Source organism: Triticum aestivum, chromosome 7D (assembly GCF_018294505.1).
Source record: "Triticum aestivum cultivar Chinese Spring chromosome 7D, IWGSC CS RefSeq v2.1, whole genome shotgun sequence".
NCBI lineage: Eukaryota > Viridiplantae > Streptophyta > Magnoliopsida > Poales > Poaceae > Triticum > Triticum aestivum.
Genome location: NC_057814.1, coordinates 270,786,929 through 270,800,743, shown reverse-complemented (window position 1 = coordinate 270,800,743; position 13,815 = coordinate 270,786,929). Strand labels below are relative to the sequence as shown.

Genomic DNA, 13,815 nt, shown 5'->3' with positions numbered 1-13,815 from the left:
TATTTAATAATGGTAATGCAGACACCAATTATTACTAATGACCTGTTATGAGTTTGTTTAAGTTGTACTAAAGGAGAGCCAATTAATATGGATCGGAGGGAGTACTAAAATATTTGTTTTCTGTTTTCTTACTATTAGGTTGTTGATACAACATGTCATCTAGATTCAGTTATTCTGTAACTACGTCATTGATCACGGAAGAGGGTGCCCCGGGCGACATCATGTTCTGCCGTCGAGGAAGACCGAGGATAAGGTCGCCGACCACTGCAGCGGCGATGGCAGGTCCGGCGTCCTCATCATCCGTCTCTCTTCTCTCATCCATGATTTAGCTTGTACTGCGTTTGAGCTGACACTTATGTCTGCATCGGTTTCTGTCTGCAGCCGAGAACGCCCGTATCGTGCTTTTACAGGGGTAGCAGAAGTTCATGCTCACTGCTGGAAAAAGGAAAACGATTTATTACATTCAATTTTTTTTTAACAACGAGTAGGAGAAAATGAAAGATTTTTAGACCAGCGGGCCGTGGGCTTTGCACGCAAAGGCCAGCAGGGCTCGAACCATGAGATCCGGCGGCTGGGGCAGCGAGCCGCCCCCGGCCCCCGCATAAAGCCAGTGGCAGACCACGCTCCCTCCCCATCTCACACTCGGCGGCCACTCCCCCAAAATTTTGAATTCCGCCCTCCTCCCTCAACCCCACGCCACCGCCCCGCTCCGCTCCGCCCCGAAAGTTTCCGAATCCCCCCCACGCCGCACCGCGGAACGGGTGAGATTTCGAAATCTCCCCGGCCGCCGCCGCCGTCGCCATGTCGCGGGTGGACAAGGAGAAGTCGGTGAACGTCCAGGTCCTCCTCCGCTGCAGGTACGCCCGCCGCGCCACGCCGACCGGCCGCCGCCCTCGCGGGCCTCCTCACCCCAGATCCGCAGCCCTAACCGCCTCCTCATGCGCTTCCTGCTCCCAGGCCGTTCAGCGACGACGAGCTCAGGAGCAACGCGCCGCAGGTGGTCACCTGCAACGACTACCAGCGGGAGGTCGCCGTCACGCAGACCATCGCCGGGAAGCAGATCGACAGGGTCTTCACGTTCGACAAGGTCTGGATGGGGTTTTCTCGCGGTGATTAAAAGCTTTGGTAGCTCGTAGGAATTTGGTGCCTAGGGTTAGTTCCAACTAGCGTGTTCGCATCTGAACGAGCTGGGGGTCGCGTTGTCCGCGAATTAAAGCAGCTGCATTGCAGTTGACACCATGCTGCGCATTTCCTGTCACTATTTTCAATAGCTCCAGCATGTTGAGTTAATCTTGGCTAACTGCTGATGCTTCTGGGAGTGGCTGGAACTTGCAATCCATTTTAGGGTTGTTTGCTCAGTGCTGTGATGTAACATAAAGCCCCCATCTTCATTTGCAGGTTTTCGGCCCAACAGCTAGGCAGAGAGACTTGTATGATCAAGCCATCATTCCCATCGTGAACGAGGTGCTGGAAGGGTTTAATTGCACCATCTTCGCTTATGGCCAGACAGGCACGGGGAAGACTTATACCATGGAAGGAGAATGCCGGAGAGCCAAGGTAAGCCTATCTTGAGTTGGTGTATTGTTGTGTATATGTCCATGTTGGGGTTACTCAGCTGTTTGGTATCTTGTGTTGAAATGCTTGCAGAGTGGACCGGAGGGACAGTTACCTTCAGACGCTGGGGTCATACCTAGGGCCGTTAAGCAGATATTTGATACATTGGAGAGGCAGAATACTGAGTACAGTGTTAAGGTCACATTTTTGGAACTGTACAATGAGGAAATAACAGATCTTCTTGCACCAGAGGAGATATCTAAGGTTGCTCTGGAAGAACGGCAGAAAAAGCCATTGCCACTCATGGAGGACGGGAAAGGTGGGGTGCTTGTGAGAGGTTTGGAGGAAGAAATAGTCACTAATTGTAGCGAAATATTCTCTCTTTTGGAAAGAGGATCTGCGAAGCGCCGCACGGCAGAGACTCTTTTGAACAAGCAATCAAGGTTTAGTTTTACTCATTTTCCTCTATTGATCTCTAGCCCTTGCATAAACTTAAAATCTTATTTCATCTGTAATATTTCAGTCGTTCACACTCGCTTTTCTCAATCACAATTCACATAAAAGAGGCAACCCCTGAAGGAGAAGAACTGATAAAATGTGGGAAGTTAAATCTGGTTGATCTGGCTGGGTCCGAGAACATCTGTCGTTCTGGAGCTAGGGAGGTACATCGTACAGTATAGTTAGCTTGTGTCTTACCGTTTCATTTAGCATAAATCTTTTGTCAGTTCTATGGTAATCTTGAGTTAGACATTCTCTTTTGATTGTAGGGCCGAGCAAGAGAGGCTGGCGAAATAAACAAAAGTTTGCTTACTTTAGGCCGTGTCATCACGGCATTGGTTGAGCACCTTGGACATGTTCCTTACAGGTGTGTATCAGTGGTCAAGGATCCTTGCATGCAGTAGCCTTTCTTACCTTACTGTGAATTCTCTTTGCCTTTCAGAGACAGTAAGCTCACAAGGTTGCTTCGTGATTCACTTGGAGGGAGAACAAAAACTTGCATTATTGCTACTGTTTCGCCTTCTGTACATTGTCTTGAGGAGACATTAAGCACATTGGATTATGCACACAGGGCAAAGAGCATAAAAAACAGGCCCGAGGTAAACTGACATTGTTTTTCCCCTCCATTTTCAATCATTGTTTCATGAGTTCCCCTAAAGATTGAAAACCATCTCATTTTTTGTGTATGCCAGTGCCATTTAGTTTCACTTTGTCATATCTGATCAATTGCTGATATTTATCTATATCACAGGTTAACCAAAAAATGATGAAATCAACGTTAATCAAGGATCTCTATGGAGAAATCGACCGACTAAAAGCAGGTATTTAGTGAACCCACACTCAACTTTTGTAGTTCAGATAGTTGCAGAATGTCCTCACAATATTGACTCCTCCCCAGAGGTCTATGCTGCACGTGAAAAGGTTGGGGTGTACATTCCAAAAGATAGATACCAGATGGAGGAGAATGAGAGGAAGGTACCAGTTCACACGATCTCTCGTATCTATTTGAATCCGAAGTAGACACATATTCCTTTTCCATTCTTGAAAACCGAAATTTCTCACAAACCTTAATCATCGAAACTAGACCCTAACCAGTAACTTTAACCAGATATTAAACATGTATCTTCACATTGTCTTTTCTTTACGGAAATGTGGTAGCTTCCTTGTATCTTTATACCAACTAACTTTTCCTTTATTTCTTTTGAAGGCCATGGCTGATCAAATTGAGCAAATGACCGCCTCTTTAGAAACAAATCAGAAGGTACAGAAACTACTCAGTTGCTGGAAAATTCCATGTCCCTGTCCATGTTTAAAAAAAAAAATCAATGTTTTGCTTTTGGTTTCAGCAAATCACTGATCTGCAAGAAAAGTACGATTCTGAGCTCCAACATTCTGCTGATTTGAGCAAAAAGCTCGAAGCCACAGAGGTAAATTATATTTCCTATTTATAATCATCTGATGATTTTTTGTACTGTAAGATTAATATCTTGTTCAACAGAAATGTCTGGACCATACAAGCAACCTGCTCTCAACGACAAAAGAGGATTTAAAACAGGCCCATTATAATCTCAAGGAGAAAGAATTCATTATATCTGAGCAGAAAAAAGCAGGTTTGGTTTTATTTCCCATTTTTCATTATTGCAAACACATCTTTTCTTAGTTCTAACTGTATTTTAATGCACCTTTGCACATCAGAAAATGCTCTAGCACATCAAGCCTGTGTTCTGAGATCAGAACTTGAAAAATCTAGCCGTGATAATGCTTCACTGCATTCGAAAATAGCTAGAGGAGATAAACTAAGTGCTGCAAATAGGTCGGTGGTGAACTCGTTCCAAGCTGATCTTGCTTCAAAGTTGGATATTCTCTCCAGTACTCTCACTGCATCCATAGATCAACAAAACAAACACCTAAAGGCTGTGGAAGTCCTATGCCAATCTTGCGTTGATTCCCATGACACGGTACACATTTACACAATAATTGTCTGGGCTCATACTCCATGTTGCATGCTATTTATTCTTGGTTTAACTTTTGAAGGCTACATTGGAGATAAAGAAGAAGATCTTAGCTTCGAAGTCGTTATATATGTCGCACATGGAAGCTTTTCAAAATATTGTGCTCCTACATAAGGCAAACACAAATTCTACATTGGAGGATGTATCATCTCTGTCTGCAGCAAGCTGTTGCAGTCTTGACCAGGCATGTTGTGACCTGCTTTTTCAGTGAACACTTTTTTGTTTGTCTCACATGCTTATCCTTTGCTTCTATTCATTCTCACGGGGATATTCTTGCTGACAGCTTCTAGCATGTGTTGAGGGAGAGGCACTGAAGATATTTACTGATATTCAGAGTTTGTTAGCCGACCATCGAAGCGAACTGGCGCACTTCACTAAGGAATTGCGTGATGTCAGTTACTTGATCCGACTGTCAACAGATTTTCATTATAATTTAGCTATGATTAGCTGAAAGTTAAACTTTGCTCCTGTTGTCAACAGAGTTTCTGCATTAGCTTGGATAGGACGAAGGATATGTCCAGCTTCATTCTTGGGCTCTTTGAAAAGTACACGGAGGAAACATCCAAGTTGCAGAACCACTCGAACCACACTCATGAAGCACAGGTCAAAAGCCTTGAAGAGTTTCAAAAGGCTTATGAGGTGATCCATTCCCCTTTTGTTCACTACTCACTGGCAAAATCATGTTGGTTTATCTAATACCATCACTTCGTGCAGGAACAATCAAAGTCCGAGGAACAGAGGCTTCTGGCGGATATCACCAGTTTGGTGTCCAAACACATTGTTCGACAAAGAGAGCTGGTGCGTCTGGACTTGCATGTACCACTTGGGCAATTTGTTTGTAAATGACCAATCAACCTACGAAAATCAGAATAAACCTGATGTTTGTTTCCTGCAGGTGGATGTTAGATTAAACTCTCTTGGCGATGCTGCTCGTGGTAACAAGACATTTCTGGATGAGCATACGTCTGCTATGGAGGGTGTCACAAAGGATGCCAAGAGAAAGTGGGAAATGTTTGCAGAGCAAGCGGAGAATGACTGCAAAGTTGGCTCCAGCTTCTCTTCAGCTAAGCATTGCCGCATGGAAACAATTATGCAGGAGTGGTATGCCTGAACAGTTGCATGAAATGTTTCAACATTCACTGATTCATTTTAATTTGATGAAATTTTGTAACTAATGATCTTTATTGGACTTGTCCAGTGCATGCACTGTCGACTCTGCTGCTCAACAATGGAAAAAATCCCATGCTGCAGTTAATGATTTGTGCACAAAACAAGTGGCTGAAGTTGAAGTACTTGTCAGGCAAGTAGATTTGTTCTCATCACTTTTGTTTTTGCTTACATGTCAAGCCTGTTTTGTTCAGTTAGATTTCGGTTTTCCCTGATTTTGCTGTATAGATAGTTCAACCCGCTTTAGCACTCTTCATGCTGGTTTTATCTAAGTTAGCTTGAGTTAAGGCAATTTGGGTGCCAATTTGACATGTCAGTGCATAAGTTTGGATCAAAAGAGCACACCTCTGAATTTCTCAAAACCATGTCTTGTGTTAATCCCATATTTTCAACATGGGGGTCTAATTAGCTCTGCTTTCTGGATATTTCAGGGGTGCAATCGAAAACAACGAGCAGCATGAAGCGGAGATTGCATCATCTCGCGCCTTGGCTGAAGAGCAAGCATCCAACAGTAGCAAAGAAATACTCCAGGATATCGACAGTAATTTCTAAGTGCTCAACATGACTGCTTATTCAATAAGAGTGTTCCCCATCTAATCTTGACTTGCTTGTGTGTCCCTTTGCCTCAGATCTACTGGAAGAGGCACGTAATTCAACATCGAGAGTTGTGTCGACGGTGGAAGCACATTCGGTAGAGATACAACATTTGCAGGAGAACCACTCTGGGCAGACTTCAGGCGTCAACACACATGCCGAGAAGGCTTTCCAAAGCAGCTACAGGGTGAGATGAAAATTCTGTGAAGAACTGTCATCTTTCCCCAATGCCCCAAGTTATCTTGACTGAACTCCCCTACCATGCTGTTTTCTTGCAGGACTATGAGCCGACTGGCGAAACTCCGATGAGGTCTGAGCCGGAAGTCCCGAGCAAAGGCACGATCGAGTCGTTGCGAGCGATGCCAATTGAGTCCCTGATGGATGAGTTCCGTGAGAACCATCCCTATGAATCGAGCAAGGAACCCAAGCCGTCGCTCATCCCTCGCTCGCCACTTGCGACACTCAACTGAGAAACAACGATATACTTTTCTGTGTGCAGTGTAATCTTATTAGGACATCAAATCGCTGCTGGCTTTGATGTCCTTGTTGTGCTATGTGTTTTGTGGGATGCGAGCTATCTTAGCCCTCACCCATTGTCTTTCACATTCCTGCTAGAATGTAGTATCAATTTGTTGTGTGATATTGTGGAGCTGCCGATTATTCTTGTTGAAATTCTATGAAGGGACATTGCATTGGAATCTGAGATTGCATTGCATTTCATTGCTTGGAATTGGGAAAGATTGCATTGCATTTCATTTCAAAGCACACACAGACGAATAAGGTTTTGAGGGAGGGTTCAGGTGGTGATACACATAGCAGCTAACTGAGGTCAGGTTAGGTAGAGCTGCATCTCGGAGCGGTTGTCCTGCTCGACGACCTCGAGGAAGACGGGGTCGACGACGATGTGGCTGTCGATGCGGACGGAGAAGCGGCGCGACCAGAGCAGCACGACGGCCTCGCCCGCGATCTCCACGACAGCGTCCAGCTCCATGTGGCGGCGCGTGGCGTCGGCGAGGATGGCGCCGGCGTGGTGGGCGAGCTCCATGGCGTCGAGCCGGGCCGGGAGGTGGAGCAGGCGGCACGATGTGGCGGGCTGCTGGCCGGCGTCGAGGCGCGCGGTGCCCAGGAGCGTGCCCCCGTAGAGGATGGAGACGTTGGAGGCGCCGTAGCGCACGGGCACCACGTTGGGGTTGGTGGCGTGGACGGTGAGGGTGAGGCCGATGTCCAGCGCCGCCGGCGGCCGGAAGTGGAAGGTGGACAGGTTCATGGAGATGAGCTCGAAGCTCGGGTCCCTCGGCCTGCAGACCAGCACGCCCGCCGCCGCCGCCGTGGTGACGGCGCCGGCGAGGGCCGAGCCCCAGCTCCACTGCCGGGGGGATGACCTTGACGGCGCGGACCCCATGGGCGAGGTCTGGATTTGGTTTCCTTCCATCTCCATGAGCCCTGCGCTGTTTTTTTACTCCCGAGCAGGAATGAATCAGGCTCTTGGCGTGCCACTTTTGTGTTAGGCTGTTGGGCCATTGGGTGTTGGTGGTCTTTTGGATGTAGTGGGCTCGCCACTGGAAACGTCCAAACGTAGGCGAAGGTTGGGAGCTGGGCTGGGACGCTAACATTTTGTCACTATTGGACCCACGAGGAACGGGTAGATCGACTTCTCTCGAGGGAATCTCAAGGTTCTAATTGTTACGTTCAAAGAAAAAAAAGGATTGTTACGCTAGTGTTACTCAAAAAAAAAAGATTGTTAAGCTACTTTTTTGAATGTAATCGTTGTATCGAAAAAAAAGTTGAATGTAAATCGGAACTAACAAGCAGAAACATCCCGTGAAAGAAACAACAAGACTCCCATTTCTGGATTTTATTTCACTTTTCTACAGCCTCAAATTCAGTGTTTCTTAGATAGACGCTGTCTCAGCTGCAGCGAATAGAATTTACACCTTATATAATCTAGGATGCACCATTTTCCTAGTAAAGAATGTGATCAACTACATGAGAAGAGACATGGCAGGCTATGAGCTCAATATTTACTGAGAAAAGATAGTGCCAGGGATTCTCAAGCAGCATATGTTGCCCTCAGATACTCTACAATGTCGGCGCTCTCGAACATCTTTACCCCCGTGTTAGGATCCTCGATATAAGGCGCCTGTCAAGACGGTAAGATTAAATCAAACAGAGGTTATGTGGAGAAAGGTTACCAGCAGAAGCATAAATCGCGACGATGCAAACCTGGAAAAGGCCATATTTCTTGAAAAAATCCTGTCGCTTGGGGCTGCCACGCGCACAGCTGAAGCAAAAGTTTTTTGTTACTTACATTGTTGTGTCTGTCATGCTACATATATGGATAGTATCAACAAGTTGTTCTTATGGTAGAATATTCAGCTATTTAGCTGCTACGCTAGTCGCTTATACAGGAGTTCTGGCTGTTAGCATATTGTTGAATGGCAGAATATTCATTGATTTGTTCACGAATGTAATGCTATACTAATGCTACTGGTCATTTATACAACTGTTATGCACTGTTATAAATGCTCTGATGGTAGAATATTCAGCTATTTGTTTACGGATGTAATCCAAAGTTTCAAGCATTCAAATACCTGTGTAGCAAGTGTGGCAACTCCAATTCGACAAGGGTCTCACGCGCTATTTTACAGAAAGGAGATCCCTGATAATAAAGGTTGCAACAATCAGATCCTGGAAATGGTAATACACTACGACAAACAGCAAATAATAACATAATGCTGTGAATAATGACAAGTAGTGAGGGTTAGACCTCGTATGCCCATATCTCTATTGGCTGGGATGGAAGCTTTGCAGGAGTGTAGGAAGATCCCTGTAATCAATAATGGAAATGGTTCAAGCAAAACTTTCAGACGATTACATGGAATAAACAAATGTGCATGGCTTGTTGGTAATTTACCTTCCCGCTACGCCCACTCAATGCAAGCCCTGCCGTTATTGTCTACAAAATAAATAAATAAAGTTACGCAAGAGGCACGACTGCATGCTAATTAACAATAATCAATCCTGGTCTCCTCGATTATCAATTACTTAGTTACTTACTGTCAATAGACCAAGTTTTAGCATAATTGGAACACTTCCATCACCTGAAAAACAAGTGCAAGTAAAGGGTTTAGAACAAGCTTGGAAGGCTAGGGAAGGTATGCACTGTAAAAAAACAAAAAACAATGGAATACAAACCGTAAGTTTTTGCCAGGTAATTTATGATGTCATCTGATTCATACATAGCAACTCCTGTGTTTGGATCGACCTGCAACATAAGAGTGATGTTATCTCCATCATGTATCGTTCATTTCAAAGAAGGGAGCAAAATTCCCTGATTTAGTTTAGTAATGATGAACAAATCATGCCAATGTGACAAAATTCAATCTTGCCCAGGAATAAAAAGTTCAGCAACATGAGTATGGTTAATGGTAAATCTCCATCAAATCTCTAAAGTAACATTTCAAAGATATGTAGAACTGGAAACCACAACCATCAATGATGTTTCGCATACCATGTAAGGAAACTGTCTCTTTCCGCCCATCTCTAGAACCTTTGGGCGGAAGGTTGGGCTGCCTTTAGGACAAGGATAATATAAAACATCAAGGTCCAGAACGGATACCATCTCTCTGACCTGTAAGATTTACATGGTGACTATAAATACCAATGTTGAATAAATGAAGAAGGAAACTACATAACACAGATATAGTGAACCAAAGATTATTCACCTTTCGACAAAATGGACATCTGAGGTTTTAGCCACGATGCACAAACAATTGAAGGAATAAAAAGATCAGCTTGACTAGTCAGAAGAAAACATTAGCGCTTGATACAAAAACTAGGTGCAATTAGAAACATGAAGGACAACGAGTTTGAACCTCCGTGGAAAGAAATAACATACCCTTCAAACTCGTATATTTCAATAGGCTTAGCAGGTCGAGGGCACTGCCCCACCTTCGACGTTTCTTTCACCTTCCGACCTAAATAATAAACACATGTAGTTGTAGTATAACTAAAGTTCTAGACTGGTACTGGACAGGTACACACAATGGTTGTTTACGTCAAATAATGGTATTAATTACGCCTTATTCTTTCACTCTTAATATTTCCATGCAGCTGTTGTATCTAACCAAACAGTGGGAACTAGAGAAGGAGTTCACCTTGGCCAGATACACACATAGTTGCCATGTTTCCGGTACGGTGGGAACGAGGAACGGGAACGGGGGACGAGAGTCGGAGGCTGGAAAAAATAGGGTGCAACGGGGGTATACATCTCTAGAACGATTTTTCTAAAGCGGAAACACGATTCAATCAATTCCGGTACGATGAATCCGGTACGGTACCATGGAACGAGGAACGTGAATCTTTACTAGTTGGGACTGGCTGGGCTGGGAGCAACTGGCTGGGCTGGGAGCAACTGGCTGCATCGTTGATCCATGAAGACTAAAATAAATCATCTCCTTCCCAATGGAAAATTTATTAGCAGCCTTGGAGTAATTGAAGAGCAGAACGAGGAGTTATTTAGGGGAGTGGAAAAGAACGGGGCAGAGAGTAAAACGAGGAGTACGTGATTGATATGGCTGACCTTTTGCTTACTCGAACGATTCAAGAACCAAGACTGTCGAGTCGCCGAACCTGAATCGATGATCCGGCTGCGGAAACGCCGAATCCGCATCGAATCTTACCGAATCGACCCTCGTTCCCAAATTTGATTCTGGGTCGATGAATCCGGACCGAGGGACGGCCCACCCTTCCCCGTTTCCGGCTACTTTGGATACACACAATGGTTGCTTACATCAAATAATTATATTTTGCTAAGTACGCTTCATTGTTCCACTCTTGATATTCACGTGCTGCGGTTGTATTGTACCGAATAAAACTGTGGGAATCAGAGGAATTCACCTTGGAAATCCAAAGCATATTGATCTGGTGATATCTCGTTAGCGTCAACAAGTGTCACTCCATATCTGCACATTGCAGGCACATACAAATCAAATAAAACCCACCTGAAATTGCTAGGCATATGCACAAAGCAATGGAATTCACACATCCGGATGGCGAAAGTAAAAGCATGTTTTGTTGGACGACTAAAGTAACAAAACACTGTGAGCTAGTCAATGAATTTGAAGCAGCTCAGCTGAAACATAGTACATAATTGGCTAGGACATAAACATTTCCCAATTCCATTCAAATTGGAGAGAAACGTTAAATTCAAAATTCAAATTCAATTGAGGTGTTCAATTAATTTGGTCTGCTTGGCTAACTAGATTGGCACGGTATATTCCAATTTCGACGGGGATTGAAGGGGCTGAATTACCCGAGGACGAAGACCCCGGTGCCGAGGCGGAAGGGCAAGGCGAGGGCGGCGCCGGCGATGTTGTTTGACTGGCCGGGCTTGACCTCGAACCGCTTGGGAACCGGGGGCGTGAACCCGGCGGGCGGAGCCGGCGTGGTGGAGGTGGTGGCGGTGGTGTCGTCAGGCTGCGCGGCGACCCTGTGAGTGAACGATCCTGCCCGATTCCCCCGGATGGTAGCGCGAGCGGCGGTGGTAGGGGCGGCGCGGGAGGAGAGGAGAGACGGGAGGCGGAGCGCCGTGGCCATGGATCACCCGCTGCGGGAGTGGGAGTGAGAAGCTGGAAGTGGGAGTGGACGAGTGGAGTGGGGTTGTCCGCACGGAGAAGAGGAAAATATCAGAAAATTTCAGTTCGTTCGTCCGTTTATTATTACGTGGCGAGACCGATAGTGAGGGTAGCAACAGGGATGATACCTGCGCAACGAAGGAGCGGAGGGACTTGTGCACGCAAGGGCGAGGGAACGCCGTCAAGGTTTGAAAATCTGTTTGTGTACATAATAATGTTTTCGTCTCGTATAAAATTTGGTATCTGTGTGTAATGCAACTGTAAATCGAAGCCGTATACCTGTCCTTGTGGAGTCGCGTAACTGTTCGTGTGGAGTAGTCTATAATATACGATAAGTGAATAAAACGTAGACAAGTAACAACACAAGAAAAACTATTCATTCAGATCCTTTATTTTGATTTTCTTCTTGCTCGCTCTCGTCCTACAAGAAACACCATCTTAAAGCAAGATTTGTTATTCTTGGGGTATGTAAAAAATTTGCAGGTTATCAACAACACCAGTGGACTTCTATCTGAAGGTTTTGCTAAAAAATGTTTGTTGTCTTGTACTCCCTTCGTCTCATAATGTAAGACTTTTTTGACACTACACTAGTATAAAAAAATGTCCTATATTATGGGACGGAGGGAGTACATTTCTTGTCCATAGTTGTTTGTTCTTATACAACAATTTGAAGTGTATATATTTTTTTTACGGAAAAACTTTCAATCTATTCATCTCCAATCGTGGCAGTACAACGAACTTCAGAAATAAAAATTACATCCAGATCCGTAGACCACCTAGGGGCGACTACAAGCACCGAAGCGAGCCGAAGGCGCGCCGCCGTCATCGCCCCTCCATCGCCGAAGCCGGTCACAACTTATTGTAGTAGACAGTCGGGAAGTCGTCGTGCTAAGGCCTCATAGGACCAGCACCCCAGAACAGCAACCGCCGCCGATGAAAAATAACGTAAATCGGAAGGATCCAAACCGAAGACACATGAATGTAGACGAACAACGACGAGATCCGAGCAAATCCACCAAAGATAGATCTGCCGGAGACACACCTCCACACGCCCACCAACGATGCTAGATGCACCGCCGGAACCGGGGCTAGGCAAGGAGACCTTTATTCCATCTTTAGGGAGCCGCCGCTGTCTCGCCTTCCTGAGCAGGACACAAACCCTAGCAAGATTGAGAAAAATGACTAAAATCGGAGCCCTCCCGTCGGCCCTTACTAATCAAACTTCATCGTTGATGTTATTCTTGGGGTATGTATGATTCAACTCGCTTGTTTAGTTTATAGTTACTTTCTTTCGAGTAGGGCATTTTGGAGACCGAGCTCCGTGGAGCCTTTTATTTTGAAAAATTCAAAATTCAAAAAATTCAGTTTTAAAAAATTCTGAAAAATGCACATGTATGCAAGGATGCAAAGTGTATGTGTGAAAATTTTCAGATGAAATACATTGAATTGCGAGCTGCAAAAAAAGAAAGAAAATCATGGACTTACATATGCTAAAAAGCCCCGGATTTGTCTTTTTTGTGTAGCTCACATTTTAATGTATTTTGATGTGAAAATTTACACACATGTACATTATGTATCTACGTATGTGTGTATTTATTTTCAGAATTTTTTGAAACTGAAATGTTTGAATTTTGAATTTTTCAAATAAAAGCCTCCATGGAGCTCGGTCACCGTTTGGCATTTTCGCTTTCTGTTGGATATATTAATTCGGTGTGCTACTGTTGGAAATATGCCCTAGAGGCAATAATAAAGTAGTTATTATTGTATTTCCTTGTTCATGATAATTGTCTATTGTTCATGATATAATTGTATTAACCGGAAACCGTAATACATGTGTGAATGCATAGACCACAGCATGTCTCTAGTGAGCCTCTAATTGAGTAGCTCGTTGATCAATAGATGGTTGTGGTTTCCTGACCATGGACATTGGATGTCGTTGATAACGGGATCACATCATTAGGAGAATGATGTGATGGACAAGACCCAATCCTAAGCATAGCACAAGATCGCGTAGTTCATTTGCTAGAGCTTTTCTAATGTCAAGTATCATTTTCTTAGACCATGAGATTGTGCAACTCCCGGATACCGTAGGAATGCTTTGGGTGTATCAAACGTCACAACGTAACTGGGTGGCTATAAAGGTGCACTACAGGTATCTCCGAAAGTGTCTGTTGGGTTGGCACGAATCGAGACTGGGATTTGTCACTCCGTATGACGGAGTGGTATCTCTGGGCCCACTCGGTATTGCATCGTCATAATGAGCTCAATGTGACTAAGGAGTTAGCCACGGGATCATGCGTTACGGAACGAGTAAAGAGACTTGCCGGTAACAAGATTGAACAAGGTATGGAGAT

The 13,815-nt window shown here is 44.8% G+C and overlaps 3 protein-coding genes across 3 annotated transcripts; 1 reads left to right on the top strand and 2 right to left on the bottom strand.

The window, feature by feature from the left end:
- Positions 1 to 580: 580 nt before the first annotated feature.
- Positions 581 to 6,523, top strand: LOC123166251 (kinesin-like protein KIN-5C). The gene is made up of 22 exons (XM_044584020.1): positions 581 to 857; positions 958 to 1,087; positions 1,399 to 1,557; positions 1,648 to 1,997; positions 2,078 to 2,216; positions 2,322 to 2,419; positions 2,495 to 2,651; positions 2,804 to 2,873; positions 2,951 to 3,027; positions 3,260 to 3,313; positions 3,399 to 3,479; positions 3,551 to 3,662; positions 3,748 to 4,010; positions 4,087 to 4,248; positions 4,348 to 4,455; positions 4,545 to 4,703; positions 4,779 to 4,862; positions 4,960 to 5,165; positions 5,263 to 5,364; positions 5,663 to 5,772; positions 5,861 to 6,012; positions 6,104 to 6,523. The coding sequence occupies exons 1-22, from the start codon at positions 802 to 804 to the stop codon at positions 6,293 to 6,295; spliced, it is 3,021 nt and encodes a 1,006-aa protein (XP_044439955.1). The 5' UTR covers positions 581 to 801; the 3' UTR covers positions 6,296 to 6,523.
- A 32-nt stretch (positions 6,524 to 6,555) lies between these two features.
- LOC123166252 (uncharacterized) lies at positions 6,556 to 7,323 on the bottom strand. Its single transcript, XM_044584021.1, has one exon. It carries the CDS (start codon positions 7,261 to 7,263, stop codon positions 6,655 to 6,657), a length of 609 nt encoding a protein of 202 aa, XP_044439956.1. The 5' UTR covers positions 7,264 to 7,323; the 3' UTR covers positions 6,556 to 6,654.
- Positions 7,324 to 7,647: 324 nt separating this feature from the next.
- LOC123166250 (uncharacterized) lies at positions 7,648 to 11,515 on the bottom strand. The gene is made up of 12 exons (XM_044584019.1): positions 11,140 to 11,515; positions 10,725 to 10,789; positions 9,724 to 9,802; positions 9,551 to 9,569; positions 9,337 to 9,456; positions 9,021 to 9,090; positions 8,883 to 8,926; positions 8,740 to 8,781; positions 8,593 to 8,652; positions 8,417 to 8,484; positions 8,049 to 8,106; positions 7,648 to 7,965 (listed from the first exon to the last, which is right to left on the bottom strand). Exons 1-12 carry the CDS (start codon positions 11,421 to 11,423, stop codon positions 7,876 to 7,878), a joined length of 999 nt encoding a protein of 332 aa, XP_044439954.1. The 5' UTR covers positions 11,424 to 11,515; the 3' UTR covers positions 7,648 to 7,875.
- Positions 11,516 to 13,815: the final 2,300 nt, after the last annotated feature.

Coding starts and splice junctions, on each gene's coding strand:
- LOC123166251 (XM_044584020.1), top strand. CDS start 802: ATGTCGCGGGTGGACAAGGAGAAGTCGGTGAACGTCCAGGTCCTCCTC. Junction 4,704..4,778: donor AGTTTCAAAAGGCTTATGAG/GTGATCCATTCC, acceptor CACTTCGTGCAG/GAACAATCAAAGTCCGAGGA. Junction 5,365..5,662: donor GAAGTTGAAGTACTTGTCAG/GCAAGTAGATTT, acceptor TGGATATTTCAG/GGGTGCAATCGAAAACAACG.
- LOC123166252 (XM_044584021.1), bottom strand. CDS start 7,263: ATGGAGATGGAAGGAAACCAAATCCAGACCTCGCCCATGGGGTCCGCG.
- LOC123166250 (XM_044584019.1), bottom strand. CDS start 11,423: ATGGCCACGGCGCTCCGCCTCCCGTCTCTCCTCTCCTCCCGCGCCGCC. Junction 9,803..10,724: donor ATATGCTTTGGATTTCCAAG/GTGAATTCCTCT, acceptor TTTATTATTTAG/GTCGGAAGGTGAAAGAAACG. Junction 8,107..8,416: donor TTGCCACACTTGCTACACAG/GTATTTGAATGC, acceptor CTTTTGCTTCAG/CTGTGCGCGTGGCAGCCCCA.